The sequence below is a fragment of the Cyphomyrmex costatus genome, unplaced genomic scaffold (assembly GCF_001594065.2).
Source record: "Cyphomyrmex costatus isolate MS0001 unplaced genomic scaffold, Ccosl1.0 scaffold196, whole genome shotgun sequence".
NCBI classification, from domain to species: domain Eukaryota; kingdom Metazoa; phylum Arthropoda; class Insecta; order Hymenoptera; family Formicidae; genus Cyphomyrmex; species Cyphomyrmex costatus.
The window spans coordinates 699,477-719,258 of record NW_017275998.1 but is presented as its reverse complement, the minus strand read 5'-3'; the positions used below and the strand labels follow the sequence as shown (position 1 = coordinate 719,258).

Sequence of the window (19,782 nt, the reverse complement as noted above, 5' to 3'; positions counted from 1 at the left end):
TGCAATATTAATTTTGAACAATTAGAGCTTACATTTATTATCTGTTTTAATAACTATACATTAAAATGAGTCAAACACGAATAAGCATACAAATTGGAGATACACTAATAAGGACAAAAACATTTTCTTTATCTTCATCGAGAACATTATAAGACATTAATCAACATCTTTTAGATTGAAAAAATATATAAGACAAAGAAATATTGAAAAACCGATACTGATTTCAGGCAGACAAAATGAAGGCTAAAATATTTAATAATTTAAAAATACACTAATAATTACTCTATTCGCATAGATTCAAGTATTTTGTAGATAAATATATGCGCGAACATCAAGCGGAATGAAAAATTTTAGCCATTAAACAGACATTTTTGTTAATGTTTATATTAAACTGCTGGAACAAGGTACGGAATCATGCTTCTCAATTCTTCATAAAGAAAGGAACGACGCCAACGAGAATCCGCGAGAATATTTAGTTCTCCGGGAATTTCGTACTTGAGCACAACATCGTTATTTCACTGCCATGCACAGTCACGCATAGTCCAATGCTCCACGGCTCCAAGAGAATCTGCATATTATACAAGCATGTCGTCTGTTTCTGTTATTATCTCAGAATGCGATATACTCTCTCGCGCGTGCGCTCGTTTAAACCTCTCAACTTATTAAACATCTACGCTTATCGTGTATGAATAAAACATCGGTGAAAAGAAGAATATAATCCCCCTCGGAGACATGCGAGTGAAAACAAACAAAAATCAGATCTCCGTACTACTCATTTAAAGGACGTTTACATTCACTTCAAATCGCGTCTCGAAGCGAATGAGTGAAATACAACAATAAAATTAATAGAACCACTAATCACGTAATAGTAATTTTTCCGTTTCATGACAAATCTTTAATAATACTTGATGTTAAAATGGTGAACAATAGGAAAGATTAATAATTTGTTAATTAATTGTTAAACTGAATTTGTTAATTAATTGTTATTACACGGAAAGAACGGTTTTACTGAAATATCTAAAAATATATAGCTAAATACAGATCTGAAAATAACTTTGTTGGACCATCATATAGTATAATAATTATGCAGGAAACTCGCGAACATAATAAGCAATGCTGCAAAAGTTTGGACATTCTAGCAACCAATATTTGAGAGTTTTACTTTATAATTATTACAATATAATTATCTCGCTAAATGTTTAGATATTTCACCATTCTTCTTGTGTATCTATAAAGATTTATTTTACTCATCAGTTGAGATTCGCGAGGATATTAACCAATTTTTGTAAAAATATCTTAATTGCTTTGACTGAAAGAAATTCAGAGCTCAGGGAATTCAAAATATTTTTGGTTGGCATTGTTATTACCTTCCTAAATGTGAGACACGTTACTTCGAGATGGAAATCTTGTTATCGTTATCCAAGTGACTGAATCCCGCGAGGAATAGAATTGCCAGCAGAACGAGCAAGTTTACGAACTGTCAAGAGTAACGTCTCGAGTTCCATTTCGGCAAATCGTCGGCCGATGCTGGTGCGGGGGCCAAATCCGAAAGGCATGTACGCGAAGGGATGCGCCTCCTTGGCTGATGGAAACTCCGTGTTACCCCACAACCATCTCTCGGGAATGTATTCCTGCGTTCTCAAAAACTGCGTGGGCTTATATTCGCGATCAGAGGATGATCCAAGAAGCTGTAACATCGAACTGATGACACATAGAAAAGAGAATCATTGGAAAATGCGATCGATGCGACTTATTTCGTGACATACTCGATAAACTTATCAATTCCTGAGTTGTGTAATTTAGATTGAATTTTCTCTTACATTGAAAACAAATATTCAATTTTAATAGATAAATATTTGTTTGAATAGTTCTAAGTAAATGTAAACATATTATTTGATATAAAAGCATTAATTTTAAAAGTAATAGTTAAATCAAATGATAATTAAATATTAGGTAAATATTTATTTATTGTAAGTAGATGTTTAGTATAACAGTAATGCATGAAATATACTGATATAGTTTAATTAAATAAACGAATAGAAATTTTTCGTGGATTAATTAATAATCCAACGAAGAGATATAAATAATAGAGTTATTAATTAATGATCAAATTAAACTCTACATATAGATAATAAATTAAAAGAAAACATTAAACACTCGAACAATCAAAGGATTGTTGGAGGTCTTGATGGAGATCTTAGCGTATCTTGATTTAGGATATCCAGCGTGACGGACGATGTTTTGTCCGGTAATACGAACATTACTTCTTTCCGTATTTTTTCCTGTCCTTCCTATTTCTCCGGATTATTCGCGAAATAATACAACAAATTTCCAGACACGATGCCAGTCTGTAATAAATTTTTACTTAATCTTGTACAGTCCTCCACTTTTGGAATTATGATCTAATTAATTAATCAATCTTTTTTTAAATATTTCCAATTCATTAAAAAAAGACGTTTGCGGTTAAATATATAAAAAGTAAAAATTTTGAAAATATACAGCGTTACATTTTTGAAAAAAAAAAATTTTATTTTAATTATACAGTCATTTATTATTTCATTATATTTAGTCTATCGGGAAAGAAATAATATTTCATTTGTAGAAGATCGAGCTATCGAAATTATTTTGAAGTGCTAGAATCTCTCACTTACCGTATCAATACCAGTTGTTAGCATGTCGAGCACCATTACCTGTACCGTTACCTTGTCGATACGTAAAAGTTTCTCTAATATACTACACGGTCGTGCACATTCGTGCTATTGTTCATGTTTCATACTTTGCCTTAGCCCGCTCGATGTGTTTACTAGCAATTCTAAAAGAGATGGTAAATAAAAATTGCGCGACTACGACGGCGACGATGAGTCGTGTTTTGAAACTTGTTACGTGCAGGATGAATTTATGCGCAAACGAGAATGTATATTATGTAAAAGTAATATACATAGAATGACGTAAAACGTTAAATTTTATTCTAGATAGAAAATAATTAACGTAATACACATGATATATTATTGATAACTTCGCGACACGAGAATGTCGAGGAAATACATCGAGGATTACAGTCATGACGACGTGAGGTAACAAGTTCGCGTATTCACGTAGGAGTTTTGGAGTAATATGCTGACGCAGTAGTGTAACGAGTATAAGTTTCAATATTTACCCATTAAGCGTATCCAGCACACGGAAGAACTTCTTGAGATTCCGCGTATTGTATATCTTCCACAGAGACATCTGAATTTCCATGCGGTACATGAGATCGAACATCTCGTGCACGCAATTAATCATTATTTGCGGCTCCCGAGTCTGCAGCAACAGCAAGATTAGGCTTCGAGCACCGCCTAGTCGGCAAACTAGCGCGATCGAACATATTGCTATTAATTATGATACAATGTGACCGTTAAGTAAATGAGATCGTTAAGTGACCGAGGAATTTTAATATTGAAATATCAGAGCGATGTGTATTTAATTTTCAATCGTATCTCTCTTGTCATATCGTTGATAAATGCATTATGATTTCTATTCGAATGTACAGTGTGCCGCAGTGCATTGAATTTGGAGAGTGCGAGATAATTTATCAACTCCATTGTTATAAGCAAGACTTATATACGTACATCATTCTGGGTACTCTATTTTCGAAGAGAAGCACAAAATATCAGTGATGCAAATATCTCACACTCGTATCACTTACTTACACTGTAAGGTCCATCTTAGCAATTCGTTGTTGAAGATACCTTACCTATAGAAATTTCAGGATCTCAGGATCTTGTAGCGGTATCATTTTCTCCACGAAGTCGCTGGCCATCTCGCTAATCTGCGACACGTGCACCTTGACCGTTTGCAGTTGTGCGAATTGACTTTTGATCGAAAGTTGTGCCACAATTTGCCCCTGGCTGAAAGCAGGAGAGCGCTCTTTTCAACGAAAGACGAGATGTTACGTCGTATACGCAATTTATGTAGGCCTCTGTGTTTGGCCTCTGTGGCTCTCTATACACTCGCTAGACTATCGACCGTACAGGACACAGGAGAGACCAGCGAGACAGAGAGAAGGAGAGGGATAGGGAAAGAGAATTAGGATACCGATGGGGAGGTGGGTTGCTTCGTCAGCTCGTGTTCCCGTATTCTGACGAATTTTCGGAATATCGACGACCTTCGCGCTTGACCATATATCTGACGTACGGTCTGCATTTATCCATGTCGCAATCTCGAAAGCCATAATAGCTAATACGTTATTAATCTAACAATTTAGTACGATGTAACTCTACTTCTCGAACTAGCTGTGACGCAAATCACGTAGACGGTTGAAGCGATTTGAGATAAGCAGAAGAATATTGCGATTCGCAAGCTGAAAAGACCGTTTAATGAAATCGTATTCCCTGCACCTTTTTCATTTTTGGATTTTTTAATATCTTAATAATAGAACGACGGGGGTAACGATAAGAGGGAGCACAGCAAAACTAGGGCGCTCTTCGTACGTATATAGACATACCATATACTATCGCTCATATCTATATCTAGCCGTGGAACTTAACAAGCTTTTTTTCTATAAGTAATTCTATTCCACGATTTTTTAAAAGATTTTAAGAATATTTTTAAGAGAAATTTTCGCCTTATCGTCTCACCGAAAATTATAAAGGTTGGAAAACAAGCTACAGTCTCGTATATCTTGTGAAAAAAGAGACATTTCCCTTCTCTCTTGATGATTACCTATTTGGAAAAGTTGTGTTAACACATTTTATGTCCTAAATGGCTCGCTCAAACTTTTGTGTTAATCTAATAATATGTTGAAAAAAGCAACATAAATATTATATAAAAGACACAAAAAATGTAACATTGACACAGTTTGTAAACAAATTGTAAAAGCATATTTTTTGGTAAAATGAATATGTATGATATGTTAAATTAACTAAAGTATTTTATTCCTTATAAAATTTGCGTTTTATATAAATAAAACCTGTTATATTTAATTGTTCATTTACTCATAAATTATTACGTTATTCTATTACTAAAAATTATTGGATACCAATTTAACACAAAATATACAAATTACATATATCATTATTATGTTAAATTAACATTCGGATAAAAATTCTACCCAAAAATTTTAACAAAGAAATGAGAGAACCATTTTTAACAGAAGTACAAAATATTTTTATTATGTGTACATTTTTTTCAAGATATATATTCTATTGACTTTATTACAAGGCCATCCATTAAAGATGTTTTCTGTTCTTGCGATAGTAAAACATAAAGTTTCCATAGCAATCCGCGCGCGCCTTCCATCCGATACATTTTCTCACTTCGGTGAAAATAATAGAAAAATTGTGTCGGTCGATGGGGGGGGGGTGGTTCTATCTTTTCTAATTTGACAATATCGCCATACTGATTAGGCAGCATCCACAATGTTGTTTTAAGATCTACTTTGTATTCACCTGTATACCATTTACGCCAATTAGTAAATCTTCGTTTACACATACAACGCGAAATGTAATTAAAAAACAGAGGAAGTACATATATTACCGATATTACATATTCATTTATATAATTGACACACTTGTTTAATAGAGAACAAAATAATCTTTTGAGATACGAGTTGATATTCTGTTAAAAAATTTTTCGATACTTATTAATTTTTTTACAACATGTCATCGATCACTGTTTAATCTGGCTTTACATAAATATCATATTGAACGTATTTAAGTTTAAACTCGAATAATCCAATACCCAATCAGAATAACAAATTACGCCAACATTGTAACGTTAAAATTAATTGTGAATGATTCAAAAAATCTTTTAGTGATCACTTATTTGACATCACTTTGATATCATAATGACTTGTTCTGCTTAGCTATCGATAAAAATCTCACAAAGCGTATTTTAAATTTACTTTGATAAGAGAATCTCTTATCTATGTGTATGGTAGAAATCTGAAAAATGAGATTCTATTATTTGTAGAAATCTGAATCATTTACTTTTGGACCGAAAATGTCCTTGGTCGACCGCGCGTATTGCACTTCGTTGCTCACATCTTTCGTTTCATTATATTCGATCGGATATAACCTACAGCCGACTTTACACGACATTATACTTTTGATAGCAAATGCAAGCCACTACTACGAATAAGAATTCTGGCATGTATCATATTTTATCAGATGCCTCTTGATTTTGTTCATTCTGCAAAAGTATCCACAACCATGTATTCGTAAACGATGCTACCAAACGCCCTCGCTTATCGATTCAACGCGTTCAATATGTATGCGGTTACGTTTTGCGGTTATTTACGGCAACGAAACTCGTGTTTATTCAGCAAATACATGATTCAGAATATTAGTTTAGACTAATGGAAAAATATTGCGTATACCGTGAGCTTGGAATTTAAGACACGAATAAGACTGTCGAACTTCTAGTGCACGTCGTGCTGTGAAACATGAAAGACCAAGATCGGAATTTTAATCTCGACTAAAAGATTAAAAGATGGTGGAGGAATTAACGCGAAGTACTCACTATTTAGTGACGGAAGGGTTAATTACTATTCCTTAAAATTACTCTTTGTGGACGCAGTGAGTCTAAAATAAAGAAAAAATTGACAAAATTGAACGAGCTCTTGAAGTTTAAGTAATTTAACTATTAAATGAATGTATATGTGGTAAACTACACTAATAAAAAATTATTAAATCTTAATACATATTTCTTTCAACAGAGCTAAATAAACACTTATAGTAAATAAATATTTATTCAATAAAAAGTAATAATTAAATTAATGATTTTCGTATCAAATAAATATATGTTTACATTTAGTAAAAATTTACTTAAAACTATTTAAACAAATATTTATTAAAATTTAGTATTTTTCGGTATGTTTTGTACCGTCAAATCGAATTTACTCTTCTGTAATAATTAACCTTGCAATTAACATTGTCGTAAAGGTGTTACTGTATATAGCGCTTGCAGTCAAAGACGAAGGAACGGCCACATGATATTTACAAGGCAATCATTCGTCTTAGGCTAACATTCAATTCGGATGTTGTATGGCTAAAGCACGCGATGGAGGGATTTTCTAAGAGATATCGAGTTATGGTCCCGGGGAGACTCGGCGCTGCTGCCGCTGGACCGAAACACGCGACGCCTCTATATCGACATACGTCAGTTCACGTTATAGCATGAACAAGCCACGACGACGACGACGACGACGACGACGACGACGACGACGACGACGACGACGACGACGACGACGACGACGACGACGACGACGACGACGACGACGACGACGACGACGACGACGACGACGACGACGACGACGGTGACGACGAACCGATTGCCCCGTTTTTCACCTTCTCCCCGCACTCGTTTCCCGTTCGACATTTTCTCGTCTTAGCTTAACCCTCGGATGTCGGAAATACTTTCAATCCGGAGAGTGACGAAAATAGGTCATATTTCACCCCTTCTTTCCTCTGCGGCTACCCCGTGGCACGACAGGTTTGTTATTAGTTCCAAATGCAGGAAACGCCTGATGAAGCAACTTTTGCTGTGTAACTTTTACCCACAGCGATTTTTTCTTTCTTTTTCCTCTCCTTTCTTTCTTTTTTGTGTCGGAGGAAAACGGTAGTCTTTCGAAGGTTCGAAGCTCTAATGAGTCTACGTGGGTCAAATTAGTCAGCATTCAAAAGCCAAAAGGTACGGCAAACTTCAATATTTTATTGACAATTATATAATATATCGGTATTTTATTTGCCATTAACAATGTAGTACGTGAAAATTCATGATCTGAATTTAAAAAATATCTAATTGACTAATTTGGTCTTTTGCTGCGATTTTTTAAATACAGTGCATTTTGTCGGTTATATTCTTCTGTATAAAATTTGACAACATTTAAAAGTTTAATTTTTATGAAAATACTAGCCAATAGATTTGTTTATAATATGTTACTAAAGAGAAATATAAAATTTAATGCAATATGATATAGAATATGTTGCACAGTCATGCAAATTAATCCGCTTTTGTCTTGTCTTATCTTTGTTATTTAAAATAATAAGCAGTTGTTTTCATAGCGTACATTGAGAACAGTGTACTATGTTTTAATAAATATTTATTAGAATGGTATTATTTAAACATTTACTTACGGTAAATAAATATTTATTAAATGATAATTAAATGAAATTAAGGATGTTTTGTCTGTCAGGTAAAAAGTATCAGTCAGATGATCAGCCACAAATAGTTAAATCGACCAATTTTGTTAAAAAAATTTTGATGATTTTAGCCTGTAAATCGCCTCGAAACCAACTGCAAAAAACAAAGCAACAAATAATTTAATTGCTTATAATGGTTTTATGTAGTAAAATAAACCATATATTTTATTGCACGTCAATAATTTTTAAACGAGCAAATGGATTCAAATAAAATTTTGCATAAATATTTATTATAGTTTTATCACATATGTGCATGATAATTGATTTAATTCTTATATTACTTTCTCGTGAAATTCGCACAAATATATATTATAAAAGACTTTCGCTTTGACTTTACATAAAAATGAAGACAAAAAGTTAAATAACTTTTAAACCAATAAGAGAATTATGCTTAAATTTTGCATAATTCCAGTTGGACACATGAGTGCATATTAAAGCTATTATACATTGATTTAATCTGTGCAAAAGTAAAACGTAAAAATATGGAATTATAAAATACAGATTTTACTTAACAGCACAATAAAATATATTAGAATTTCATGTGCATAATCCGTTTTTATATTCATATTAAACATATATCTTTACATTAATTTGTGTACGATAGCTTTAATGTGCACTATAGGATTAGTGTGCACTGAGTGTCTCCAATCAAATTTGTAAATACTTGATAGATATAAATACAACAATCTGATATAACAATTTTTATTAAATTCTTAATATCTTTTGGAAATAATAGGTACTAAAAACCTTTAATAATCTGTATACTAAATAAATATATATGTTCGCATTTAGTAAATATTTAGCTAGTACTATTTGAACAAATATTTTTATTATAATATTTATTAAACAGCAAATATTTATTAAAATTTGGTATACTTTTTCTTTCAGGGTATACATCCCATTGTATATTTACAAAGTATCGCACTTATTTGGATAAATCTAACGATGAAGTAATAAAATTAAAGTAATGAAGTAAGAAAGAAGTACTTAGATTCTCTGCACGCTGAAACCACTTATTGTCCGTACAGTCGTACTCGAGCACAACAATAGAATTGAAAGCAACGCGTTCACGGTATATTACGCACTCGTGTAACACCTCGTCAATTGGGACAAAACATGTACTTACAATCGAGTGTAATCGAACAATCTTGCACGGGCGCGCGTATCTCACTTCCGTAGACTCAACGATCCCTTCTATCGACGTGTCATTTCCGGTCGAACCACTTTGCGCCTTTCACAGCAAACAAAAATTGGTTTGCTTGTCTCTGCCTTCTATAATACTGATAAACGATATTGATATATAATTAGAAAAGAATTAGAAATAGGCGCGCAACGAGTTTTTCATCGTTGTACAGATGTCGGTTCTTCGAACCGTCTTCTATTGATACTATTGTGATTCGATCGAGTTATAATCGTAAATGTAAACTTCACTCGAGAGTACGCGGTCGCGACTTTTACTTGGGCTTGGTGTAGTTATGTACTTGAACGTGGATGGTGAATCCGCAAAGTAACACAATTACATCTTATTTAGTATTAGGAGGGAACACTGATGATTAATTAAAACATCGACATGTTTGTGTAAAAGATCTCGCAATTATAAGTAATATATGTGGAAAAATGCAGTTTTTTGTTGTTCCAGTATTTTTCCAATAACACTAGATTTAAGTAGAGATACACTGACAACTAATTAACACTCGCGTGTATTATTATCTTAAATTGGTAACATTAGATGTTATTATCGTGTGATAATCGCATTACTGCTATTACCTTTCATTATACCTTGGCTTAGATGCAAAATTTTTGAGCAGTTGCGCTTGTCTTCTTGTTGTATAATGAATGTAAAGCCATTACGTATAATGGCCCTTCGTAACAAAAGGTTAATTGTTACATCCCGCTAGCTTTCTCTCTTTTTTTCCCTCTTTCTTAGTATCGATAGGCAAGACGATAAATGACCGACTTCTCGTGCTCTAGGTCTCTGAAAAAAAGATAGATAACAAATAGCGGAATAAATAATTATCGGAATTTTTTATTGTACACTATATTTATTACGATATGATACATTTTAATTATACGATATCACTTTGTGAAAATAATGAAAATATCACACGAGGTGAATGTTTGACGTGTCTGTGTAATTTTGAAAGGTTATCGCGTGTATTTAAGAGAAACGCGCGTTGGACATTTAATCTTGGGCCCTGAGCTTCCAATTCGTAGTTAGCACGCGACGTAGAATAAAATGACTTCTGACACTTTGATAATGTAGATGCCATGATGCAAGTTTTCGCTGAGGAAAGGATAATCTAGGCGCAACGATATAACGAAACTTTCGTTAAGAACGCGTGTCTACTCGTTCAAGGACCGAAACTCCATCAAGAATCGCGTGGCAAAAATCTGGGACACCTCATATATTTTTTATTTAATTCCGTTCCTTGCACGAAACTCGGCGCTTGTACAGAAAGATATACATCTGGATTAACAGAAAGAGGAAATAATAATGCGAAATAAAAGTTGTGTTGCATAATTATTCTTATATTGTTAATTTTCTTTACAGACTTTATTGCTTTTCACCAATGTATTTGTTATTATTATTATTATTATTCATATTTAATGTAATTCAAAGAACTTAAAAGAAACCATCTTTATATCTTAAATTATAATACCATAATGGGCGAAAAAAGAGCAGTTTCGGGAAGAGATTTCTCGAAACTGAGATATAGACGTACGTTCATTATATAGGCGTGAATTTATGTGTTTGCGGTCTCTCATTACAGATTTTCACACCTTCTGTTAGCTTGAGGGTGAGAACTGGAGGCGAACGAACGCCTCGTATTTAGGTATACATACCGATGATTGAAAGTGGTCGAGTTTCAGGTCCCACCGGGTCAATGGTGATCATAATGACAGTATCGAAAATAGCATTGACATTCTTAAATTAATGGGCATCCTCTGACATTCTGACGAAACGAAAGGCAATCGATTGGATTTAATGTCGCGCCCGAATTTCTCACAAAAGAAATTAATAATTCTGCAATGACAATAATTCTGAAAAGCAGGGCAATTTTGTTCGCATTTACATGTTTATTAATAAATTGCCAGGTATAGAGATGGAGAGATAACCATATTTTATTTATCAATGGCGCTGTTTACATATACGCAGTTCGTTGAAATCGGACGTTCGTGGTGAGATCGGTGACGCGATGTTGTGGTACACGGGGATGTTGGAACCAAGAGGAGCCGATGGCGCCGACGTCGTCGTCGTCGTCGGTAGCGCGGTGGTGGTAGCGGCCGCAGCTGCGGTGGCGGCAGCAGCGCAGGAAAGGTTTGCGAGAGAGAGGCGAAAGATGTATAGAAAATCCTGGCGGTGGGCTGGGCGTCGCGGGGCGGTGAATGACGTCACGTTGCTAAAGCGACGCAGCAACGCGAGGCGTCTGCGTGGGTCGGTTGGGAGTCTGGGGGTCCGGGATCAATAGCGCCAGCAACCAGGTAGTAGGTATGGGTGCATGTAGCTTTCTCCACGGTGGCAGTCCAGGAGACGAACCTCACGAGGTAGGACACTTTACGAGTCGAGCGAGAGAGAGCTAGAGAGAGGAGAGGTAGTTAGATAGCTAGAGAGAGAGAGAGAGAGAGAGAGAGGGGGAGAGAGAGGAGAGGGAGAGAGTTCGGCGGCCTGTTAGAGTGTCGTGCCGACGAAGAGCGACGCTCTAAACAATGCCAATAATCGAGCGTAGCTGCGAGGTGTCCAGCATCTAGGATTGTCAGCCACTCCAGGTAAGGGTCCAGTGACAGCTTCTCCGTCCTATCTTGACTTTGACGGCTGCGTGCCGTTGGCCGCGAACCTCCTTCCGGATCTCGTCTGCGCCGCGACGTTCGCACACGAGAGAATCACGTCTCGGGGAATTCCCGGGACTCTCGCGGGATTCGCGGGAGTGGAGAACGAGTTGAACGGGCGTGCGATAGGTCGTTCTGTAGGTCGATCGAGGCGGCGTGTAAGATCCAAGTGGGAGCGCGAATAAGGCAAACGACTACGAAAGGGTAGATAGATAAACAGATAGATAAAATGAGAGAGCGAGGGAGAGAGAGAGAGAGAGAAGGAAAGAAAGAGTGAATGCGAGAGAGAGAGAGAGAGAGAGAGAGAGAGGAGGCTCACGGGGACAAGTGGGATAGATTGGCAGATAGATTGGATAAGTATGCACGCACGCACGCATTCAGTTTGGCGGGTGACACGGGATGGACGGGCAGAGGTTGATAGATGGACCGATGGACCTGATGGGCGGATCGACGGCAACGCCGAAACGGACGGGACGGACAGATAAATATGGGCAATTGGCAGAACGGAAAGACGTATTCGCAGATACGAACGTAACGGAATACGGACGAACGGATTGATGGGTCAATCGCCTGACATTGTCAAAGATCATGCGACTAGAAAACTGCACCTCTTCGTCATGCAACAACACCTCCATCCGTCACCGCGTCCGTTACGCTTAATCTAACGTGTAATTTAGCGGCTAAATGTACATATATTTTATGTAAAAGCTTTTCAAGTATTTATTTAAATGTAATAGATGTAATAGAAAGTAATGAATGTTTCACTGTAACGATCATTCCCCTTAGATATATTTATTGCAATTTGTGTGTGTCTGTAAAATTAACTCGATAAGGTAAGAAAAAAAGAGAAAGAGAAAAGAAGAATAGAGATAAAGAAAGACGTTTACAGATAACTGATTTTGTGCATAATGTTGCGGGACAGGCTATAAATATTATTAGATTTTTATCATGCGCTCTATGCTAATTCCGTTTTCCATCGGATTTTGCGTAACGATAAGCATGACGTATGTACATTTTGCCATTAAGGTTACATCAAGATTGATAAATTGCAGGGACGTGTCAAATATATGATGCTATTAAACTACGGCGCAGATGCATTTTCGAGCGCTTTATTTACCCTCCATTAAATTGGCTTTTACCAATCGATGACTGATCGCGTTGATCCGTGATTTCGCACGATAAGCTAATCTGTCGCGGACGAAATCCTCGTATTTTCGTTTAGAGCGTTACTCCGCGATAATGATGAAAGAGATGGAAATACAGACGGCAAACTAGTTCGGGGAGAGGAGAGAGTATGTGTCGTAAATCGCTTGCCTTCCCCTCTTCGGTAACCTACCCACACGCGCTCTTCTTCTTTGTCACCATTTGTCAGCACCGTACCTAAATTATGAGTTATAGTGTCCGCGTGGTCTATTCATGTAGCTTCGGTATGAAGATAGGGTCTATTAGATCACCAAAAGAGATCGATATTCTTAATACACTCGCGATAACTCTTACTGACACTCGGAACGATTGGGAAACATTTATTTCAATACACAGATTGCAGCAAATTTCTCAAATCGCAGCTCACCGTTTCTTCGCGCGAGTTCACCTCGAGAATACGACTCTACCTTGGAATTTTCTTTCTTAACACCGTCTGCAATAGGATAGTAGATCTTAAGTCGTGAGAAATTGACCAATCATAGTCGAATGCTAGGAGAAAAATCGCTTGGTCAATTTCTTAAGACTTCTCTGTTGTGAACCCTATAAGAGTCTGGCCAGCAATTTTGTCAAAATAAGCGCAAGACAGAAGGGTATATATACTGTCTCTTTTTTATATATATTATCTCTTATTCTAACTACTATCTTATTCATTTTAATTTACAGAAATTGATAAAAATGACGGGCCAATCAAAATTTGTCATCTCGTAGCCAGACTGTTATAAAGTCCTGAAACACAGTCATAAGAAATCAATCAATTATAATCGATTATTCTCATATTCGATTGTGATTGACTAATATCTTTTCAGGCTTACTACTCCTATTGTAGGACTTTGAACTGCCGCACACTTTCCGTAACAGTAATCGTGAGTCTTAACGGTATCGTAAAAGTTAGCGAATCAGTCAAGAATTTTCAAAAACTTTCAGCTCCGATTGGCTAACTCTTACGGTACGTCTTACGGTTAATGTTACGGAAAATGTTGTTCGGATTAGTTAGTTCAGTTTCGTGATACTTTAAATGTTTACGGATGTGTTTGTCAATAGAATTAACGGGAACTTATTTATTATTGCTGAGAAAGTGCTAATTCATTAATATACGTGTTAGAGAATCGAGTGTAATTTAATAACGGACGAAGATATTGCGTGTCGATAAGGGTGACTCTTGTGTCTTCCCCTATGCCGCGAACGACACTGACATTGCTGATACTGAAAAGGACCTCTTGTTACGTACTTGGCCGTTCACTTGTTTGTCGTTCGCGTATGGACCTCGTTAACTGCAATCACGCCTTCATGTGATCATCATTTTCCCCTCGTCTCCTGCCATCCGAGATAAAGTCCGTTAAAAACATTTTCGCGTTGGCGTACTTCATCGTATCATTGGACTCGTCAATTACCAATGATTTAAGCAGCAAACAGCGTAGTATTCTACGACGGAGATTATTAAGTATTATACATAGCAAAGATTGTAATGTCAACGCGACCTGTAAATAAATCTTGTGCAAATTTCATTTGCAGGTTTAATTCTTTCAATTTCGAGATAGTCACGCGATTAAAAATAAGTATTTAAATTGCGGTAAATCTTTGCTTAGGTAGAAATACTTGCTTGGATACTCACTCTAGTGTCCTCTTAGCAAATCTATATAGATAATTTTTTAATTAAAATTCAAAATTATGCGCATATCTCGACAACAATAATGCAAGGAGAAGGGCAGGAGAGAGAAATTGACCGCGAAGCATTCAAACAGCCGATTAAGGTCTCTCAAGTACTTGGAATCTGCGGATATCTCGGCTTCTAGCTCGAGGTCGGGTCGGCTGTAACGCGGGTCGGGTTTGGGTCACAGTACTCGAAACTTTCGGGTTACCCGGCAATATTGCCGACGGACGTCGCCCGGGGCATCTACCGTGTTTCGCGCGAGCTTAAAACACCCGTAATTCTCTACGAATCGTCACGCGATTATTCGTAGGCTTCTCAGCCACAGAGGAAATATATATTTCGCTGTAGAGTATTTTGCGTAGAATTGCGGTAGACGTTTTAGTCACGGAATAAACACGTGCGATGTGCAAGATTTCTCACGTGATCGCTTGATCCATCAAAGTTCCTTATTTTCCCGACAAAAATAGGCCACGCGTGTGTCTTGGCATTCATTCAATTCTTAATGCAACACACGACCACCTCTACCATATCTTCTACCTTGATTCACGGTCGGGGCGACCGTCCAATTCACAATTATTATTGAGTTACCTCCTCGGATGAGATAAGCGGAACAGATAGGCAAATAGAACTCGTCATTCGTGAACGAACCTCGAAGAGAATTCACGCCCGACATTCTCTCAGTGACCCACGGACAGCGATTGGTATCGCTCCAATTCTTCTTTAACCGAAGTTACGGATATACTACTGATACCTCTGTACTCGTGTAGACTGAGAAACGGGGAATGTATTTTCTTCTCCGCGTATAACCAGCTTAATCTCGTGATACAGTTGATACTCTTGTGCGGTACGCATAAAGGAGTACACGGGTAGTCCTCTCTGCGCTTTGATCCGCGCGCGCACACACACACACACACGTGCGCGCATCGTCTTAATTCAATCAATCATCAGGAAGTTGGTGAGACATGGTAAATGGAGGCATCCCCGGCTTTGTACTTCGGCTCCTCCGCTATTAAATATCGCACGTGCGATATCGCAATTATGTCGGTTTAGTTTGGAAACAACATCAGTCGAGGGTGCATCAACGGCAATTAAAATCAATGGGAATTATAGCGGGATATGTATAATTCCGAGCGGGTAGATTTTCCTGATCTGCGAAGAAAAAGCAGATTGTGTCGTTCGTTTTTGCTTGGCGCAGTGTCGATAACGTAAATAAAAATGAGTCTAATAAAGATGAGATATTACGGATCGCAGGGGAGAAATTATGTGTAGATTGCATCTGTGCGGTGTGAGATATATAAGCTTAATCATCGTTAATGCGCGAATCCGTGTAGGGATTCGTTCCGCAGCAGAATTTTTATGAAAGTGTGTGCATCTTGTTTGCTTGCAGGCCGGCGCAATGTGGCCTGGAGTACCACTGTTACTGGTGTTACTAGCGGTGCTGCTGCATCCATCGAGGTAGGTTGTTTCATTAACGGGGGTGTGTAAAAACGTATGTCAAATTGTTGCTCTGGCAGTCCCTCGTACAAATTTTGTTCGCGCGCAGTTAACTGCGGTTTTACCGCCTGAGTTAATAATAAAACAGTTATACACGCTCTTGAAACAACGTCAATTCAAGATTCCGCGAGAGCAGGTCTCTAGAAACATAATTCTGAAAAAGAATTCTGTGTCGCTCGTAAAGATGTATGTTATTGACCCACAGGATTATTGTTGCTATGCATATAGCTTATGCGGAATTAAAGTTTATGAGCGGACCAACGTGCGCCACCTTCGAAATTTTGTCGCGCGAGCAGAATTGAACGAAATAGGATTTGTAAAGTAACCTTAAAAAATTTTATAACAACGATTTGCGAAGTATTTTCTACGACAATATGCGTGCACCTTTTATAAACCATTTTAAATGTCTTCCATAATTTGCGCCAAAGTTCAGGATAGAATTCTATCTATTACCTATAAGTTTGTGTGCCGTGTAATACAAAAGATATTTGAAGAATCTGAATACATACATAAAGTATATACATTATGTGCACATATGTGTGTAAGGTATATATATTAAAATACATATATTACGATTAGAAATACGATAAAGTTATGAATAAATTTGAATTATAAATTGTTTGAAAAGGCCAGGGTGAAATATGTCCTTTACATGGAAATAACGATTTTGCTAAATTATCTGAAAATTTGGGTAGATTCTGAAAATAGTTTTCTAGGGTCATCAAAATAATTATATGGGAAATTCAAGCGTGATGAATAACACTGCAAAAAGTTTTAATATTCTAGCTATCAGTTTGAATGTCCCACATAATTATTTTAAGAATTTCCGACAAAATTATTTTCATATCCGTATCTATCTAAATTTTAAATACTTTAGCAAAACTGTTATTACTTGTCATTATTGTATATTTATACTGCTGTAATTGTTAATATTTTCTACTTTCACAATTTATTTATTACGATCGAGTTAGAGCCTTAGGAATCTTTTTCTAAAAGTTCCACTTCTTTCTCTTTATAACACCGACGACCTCGTTGGTACGTTCTTTCAGATGTAAAGAGCCAAAAGTGAACTTTCGAGAGAAAGAGAAGCAAGTGCTCGACAACATCCTAGGACCAGGCCGATACGATGCGCGCATCCGGCCGAGCGGGGAGAACGGAACAGGTAAATATAGCAATTTGTGAGTCCTTGTTTACTCCTTCTGCCCATCCTCACCATGTACCGTAATTTTATACCGACATTTCGCGGCGAATTAGCCGAGAAATGTGAACGTAGGGTGACGTAAAAGAGAAAAAAAAAAAGATAAAGCGGAAAGAGGAAGACAGAGGTAATGGGGTAACGGAGAGATGTACACCGCACCTTCTGGCGAGAAAGGCTTAAGCTTCGCCGAGTGCTGAGAATTGAATGCGCGATACAAACACGATCTATACTACATCGTCGTTAATGCAACACGCAGACGACGAGCGCGCGAGTTGATTGACAACCACGTCACATATATACGTATATATATTGAAACATACATATTGTGTATATGTGTGTATATTTTTTATATAATATATATGTATATACATTCATATATTGATGATATATACACACACATATATATATACATGTACGTATAATAAGCGAGCGAGATAAATTGCGAGAATTTTCCGCACGTCCGTATACCGAGTGAATGCGTACCGAACGGTGAAAAATTTCTTCATAAACTTCGCGAATGTGAGCGCCGTACTGAAAACGGCCTTGCCGTTCATAGAACGAGCTACGATCGGTCTCGGGAAGTCCCGAGACTCGCTGAGCATTATTCGCGATATTAGGTCTGTTTTCTGTGGCTGAACTAGCACACACTTTTGGAGCTTAAACTTTGAGATAGGTATATCTGTTTGAGATTTGGGCGAAAGTGAGAAAGAGTTCTAGTGCAGTCTTGTACAGAAGCAAAAAGCAGACCTATATTATATTCTTGCGACTGTCGTTGCTTGGATACATCGTTTATTATTTCTTCCTTACGCGCGATACACGTACCTCCTCTTGCTGATGGTTCGGCAAAAATGTGCGAGCAAATTGGGAGATTTGTGGCGACATAAATTTTTCTTAATTACAATATTATGATTCTGTGTCAGGCCTGTCCAATTTGAGCTCCGGAACCAAAACGCAAAGAGCCATCGAGGCGAACAATGTGGATAAGATTGCAGGGACTTTGAAGTATCGATAAACACGTCGTTCAGACGCGTTTTTAGATTTTTGTGCGTCAATGGCTTTGTATTTTGGCTGCGAAGCTTAAATTAGACGGGCCTGCTATATGTTATTACATTATGTAATAACAATGATAACTTTATATGATAGGATTTGATGCGACAAATTAGATACTTATATATAATACAGTACGGAGAAAAAAAATAGTTCACGTAAATTTTAATTATACACCGCGCGTTTAAATATAGGCTGATCTAATTTTCTAACAAAAAAGGGTACAATTTTTATATGATAATGAAAGCTCGTCACGCAATTTTAGCAACGCTTTTCGCGTATTCATCTCGGAGTGTCTCCAAGTAACGTGTCTACGGAGCAATGTCGTATAGTTTGATCAAAATCGTCTTCCAATCTCCTCCACATTATGTACAAAAAGTATTCCTTTTTTTTGCGATTTTGGTAATTTCGAGCTGCATAACGCGACGAATGGATCGCGGATGGAATTTCGTCGATATCGATTGCACTATAGCAATCCTGAGTCGTGATTCTTATCGCGATTTCTGCAGTCAGCGGGTCGAACGGAAGGCAATTCAGAGTACTTTTGACGTGATAAATAAACGAGGCCAAATAGAGAAATATGTAAAGTTCTAGATTCACAAGAGTGGCGCAAAAGTCGGCCATACCATATTAAAGAATTACTAAGTTCATTAATATATAACTAAATTTATATCTTATTTATCAAGCTTACTTGCTATTTATTTATCAAACGATAGACGATCAGGTTAAAATAGTCCATAGGAAAGTTGTTGGTAAAAATCAAAGAATCTACTCTTGTAAATTTAGAGCTTTAGAAAAACTATTTTCTCAAGTTGCATAAATTCAAGATCGAGGGGGTAATCACTTAATGTAATCGTGGGACAGAGTCCCCGAAGTCATAAAATTCATACGAAATTTCTATGTATAATCCGATAATTACATATGCAATCACGAGAAATTATCGTGTAATATTAAATAAAATTGTTTATTTTACCAAATGTGACTTTATATGTGATGAAGAAAATTATTTATAATGAGATAAAATTATACAAAATCACGTATTTGTGGAACAATATTTTAGCCAGTGGTTATCTCCTTGTTCAAAATAATCAGACCGAATTAGACAAATATCACTGGGTCGTGTGTTTATGACATTTGAATAAAGCCAGCATCACATAAATCAGAATCAAATCGGTTGCTGA

General features: G+C 36.7%; 1 protein-coding gene across 1 annotated transcript in view; it reads left to right on the top strand.

Annotated features, from left to right (window-relative positions):
* Positions 1-19,782, top strand: part of LOC108772974 (uncharacterized) — a 50,725-nt gene that overhangs the window by 20,978 nt on the left and 9,965 nt on the right. Inside the window, exons 2-3 of the mRNA XM_018538652.1 lie at positions 16,250-16,317; positions 17,406-17,518. Coding sequence (XP_018394154.1) covers positions 16,259-16,317; positions 17,406-17,518 — 172 coding nt within the window. The 5' untranslated portion in view covers positions 16,250-16,258. The remainder of the gene's footprint in view (positions 1-16,249; positions 16,318-17,405; positions 17,519-19,782) is intronic.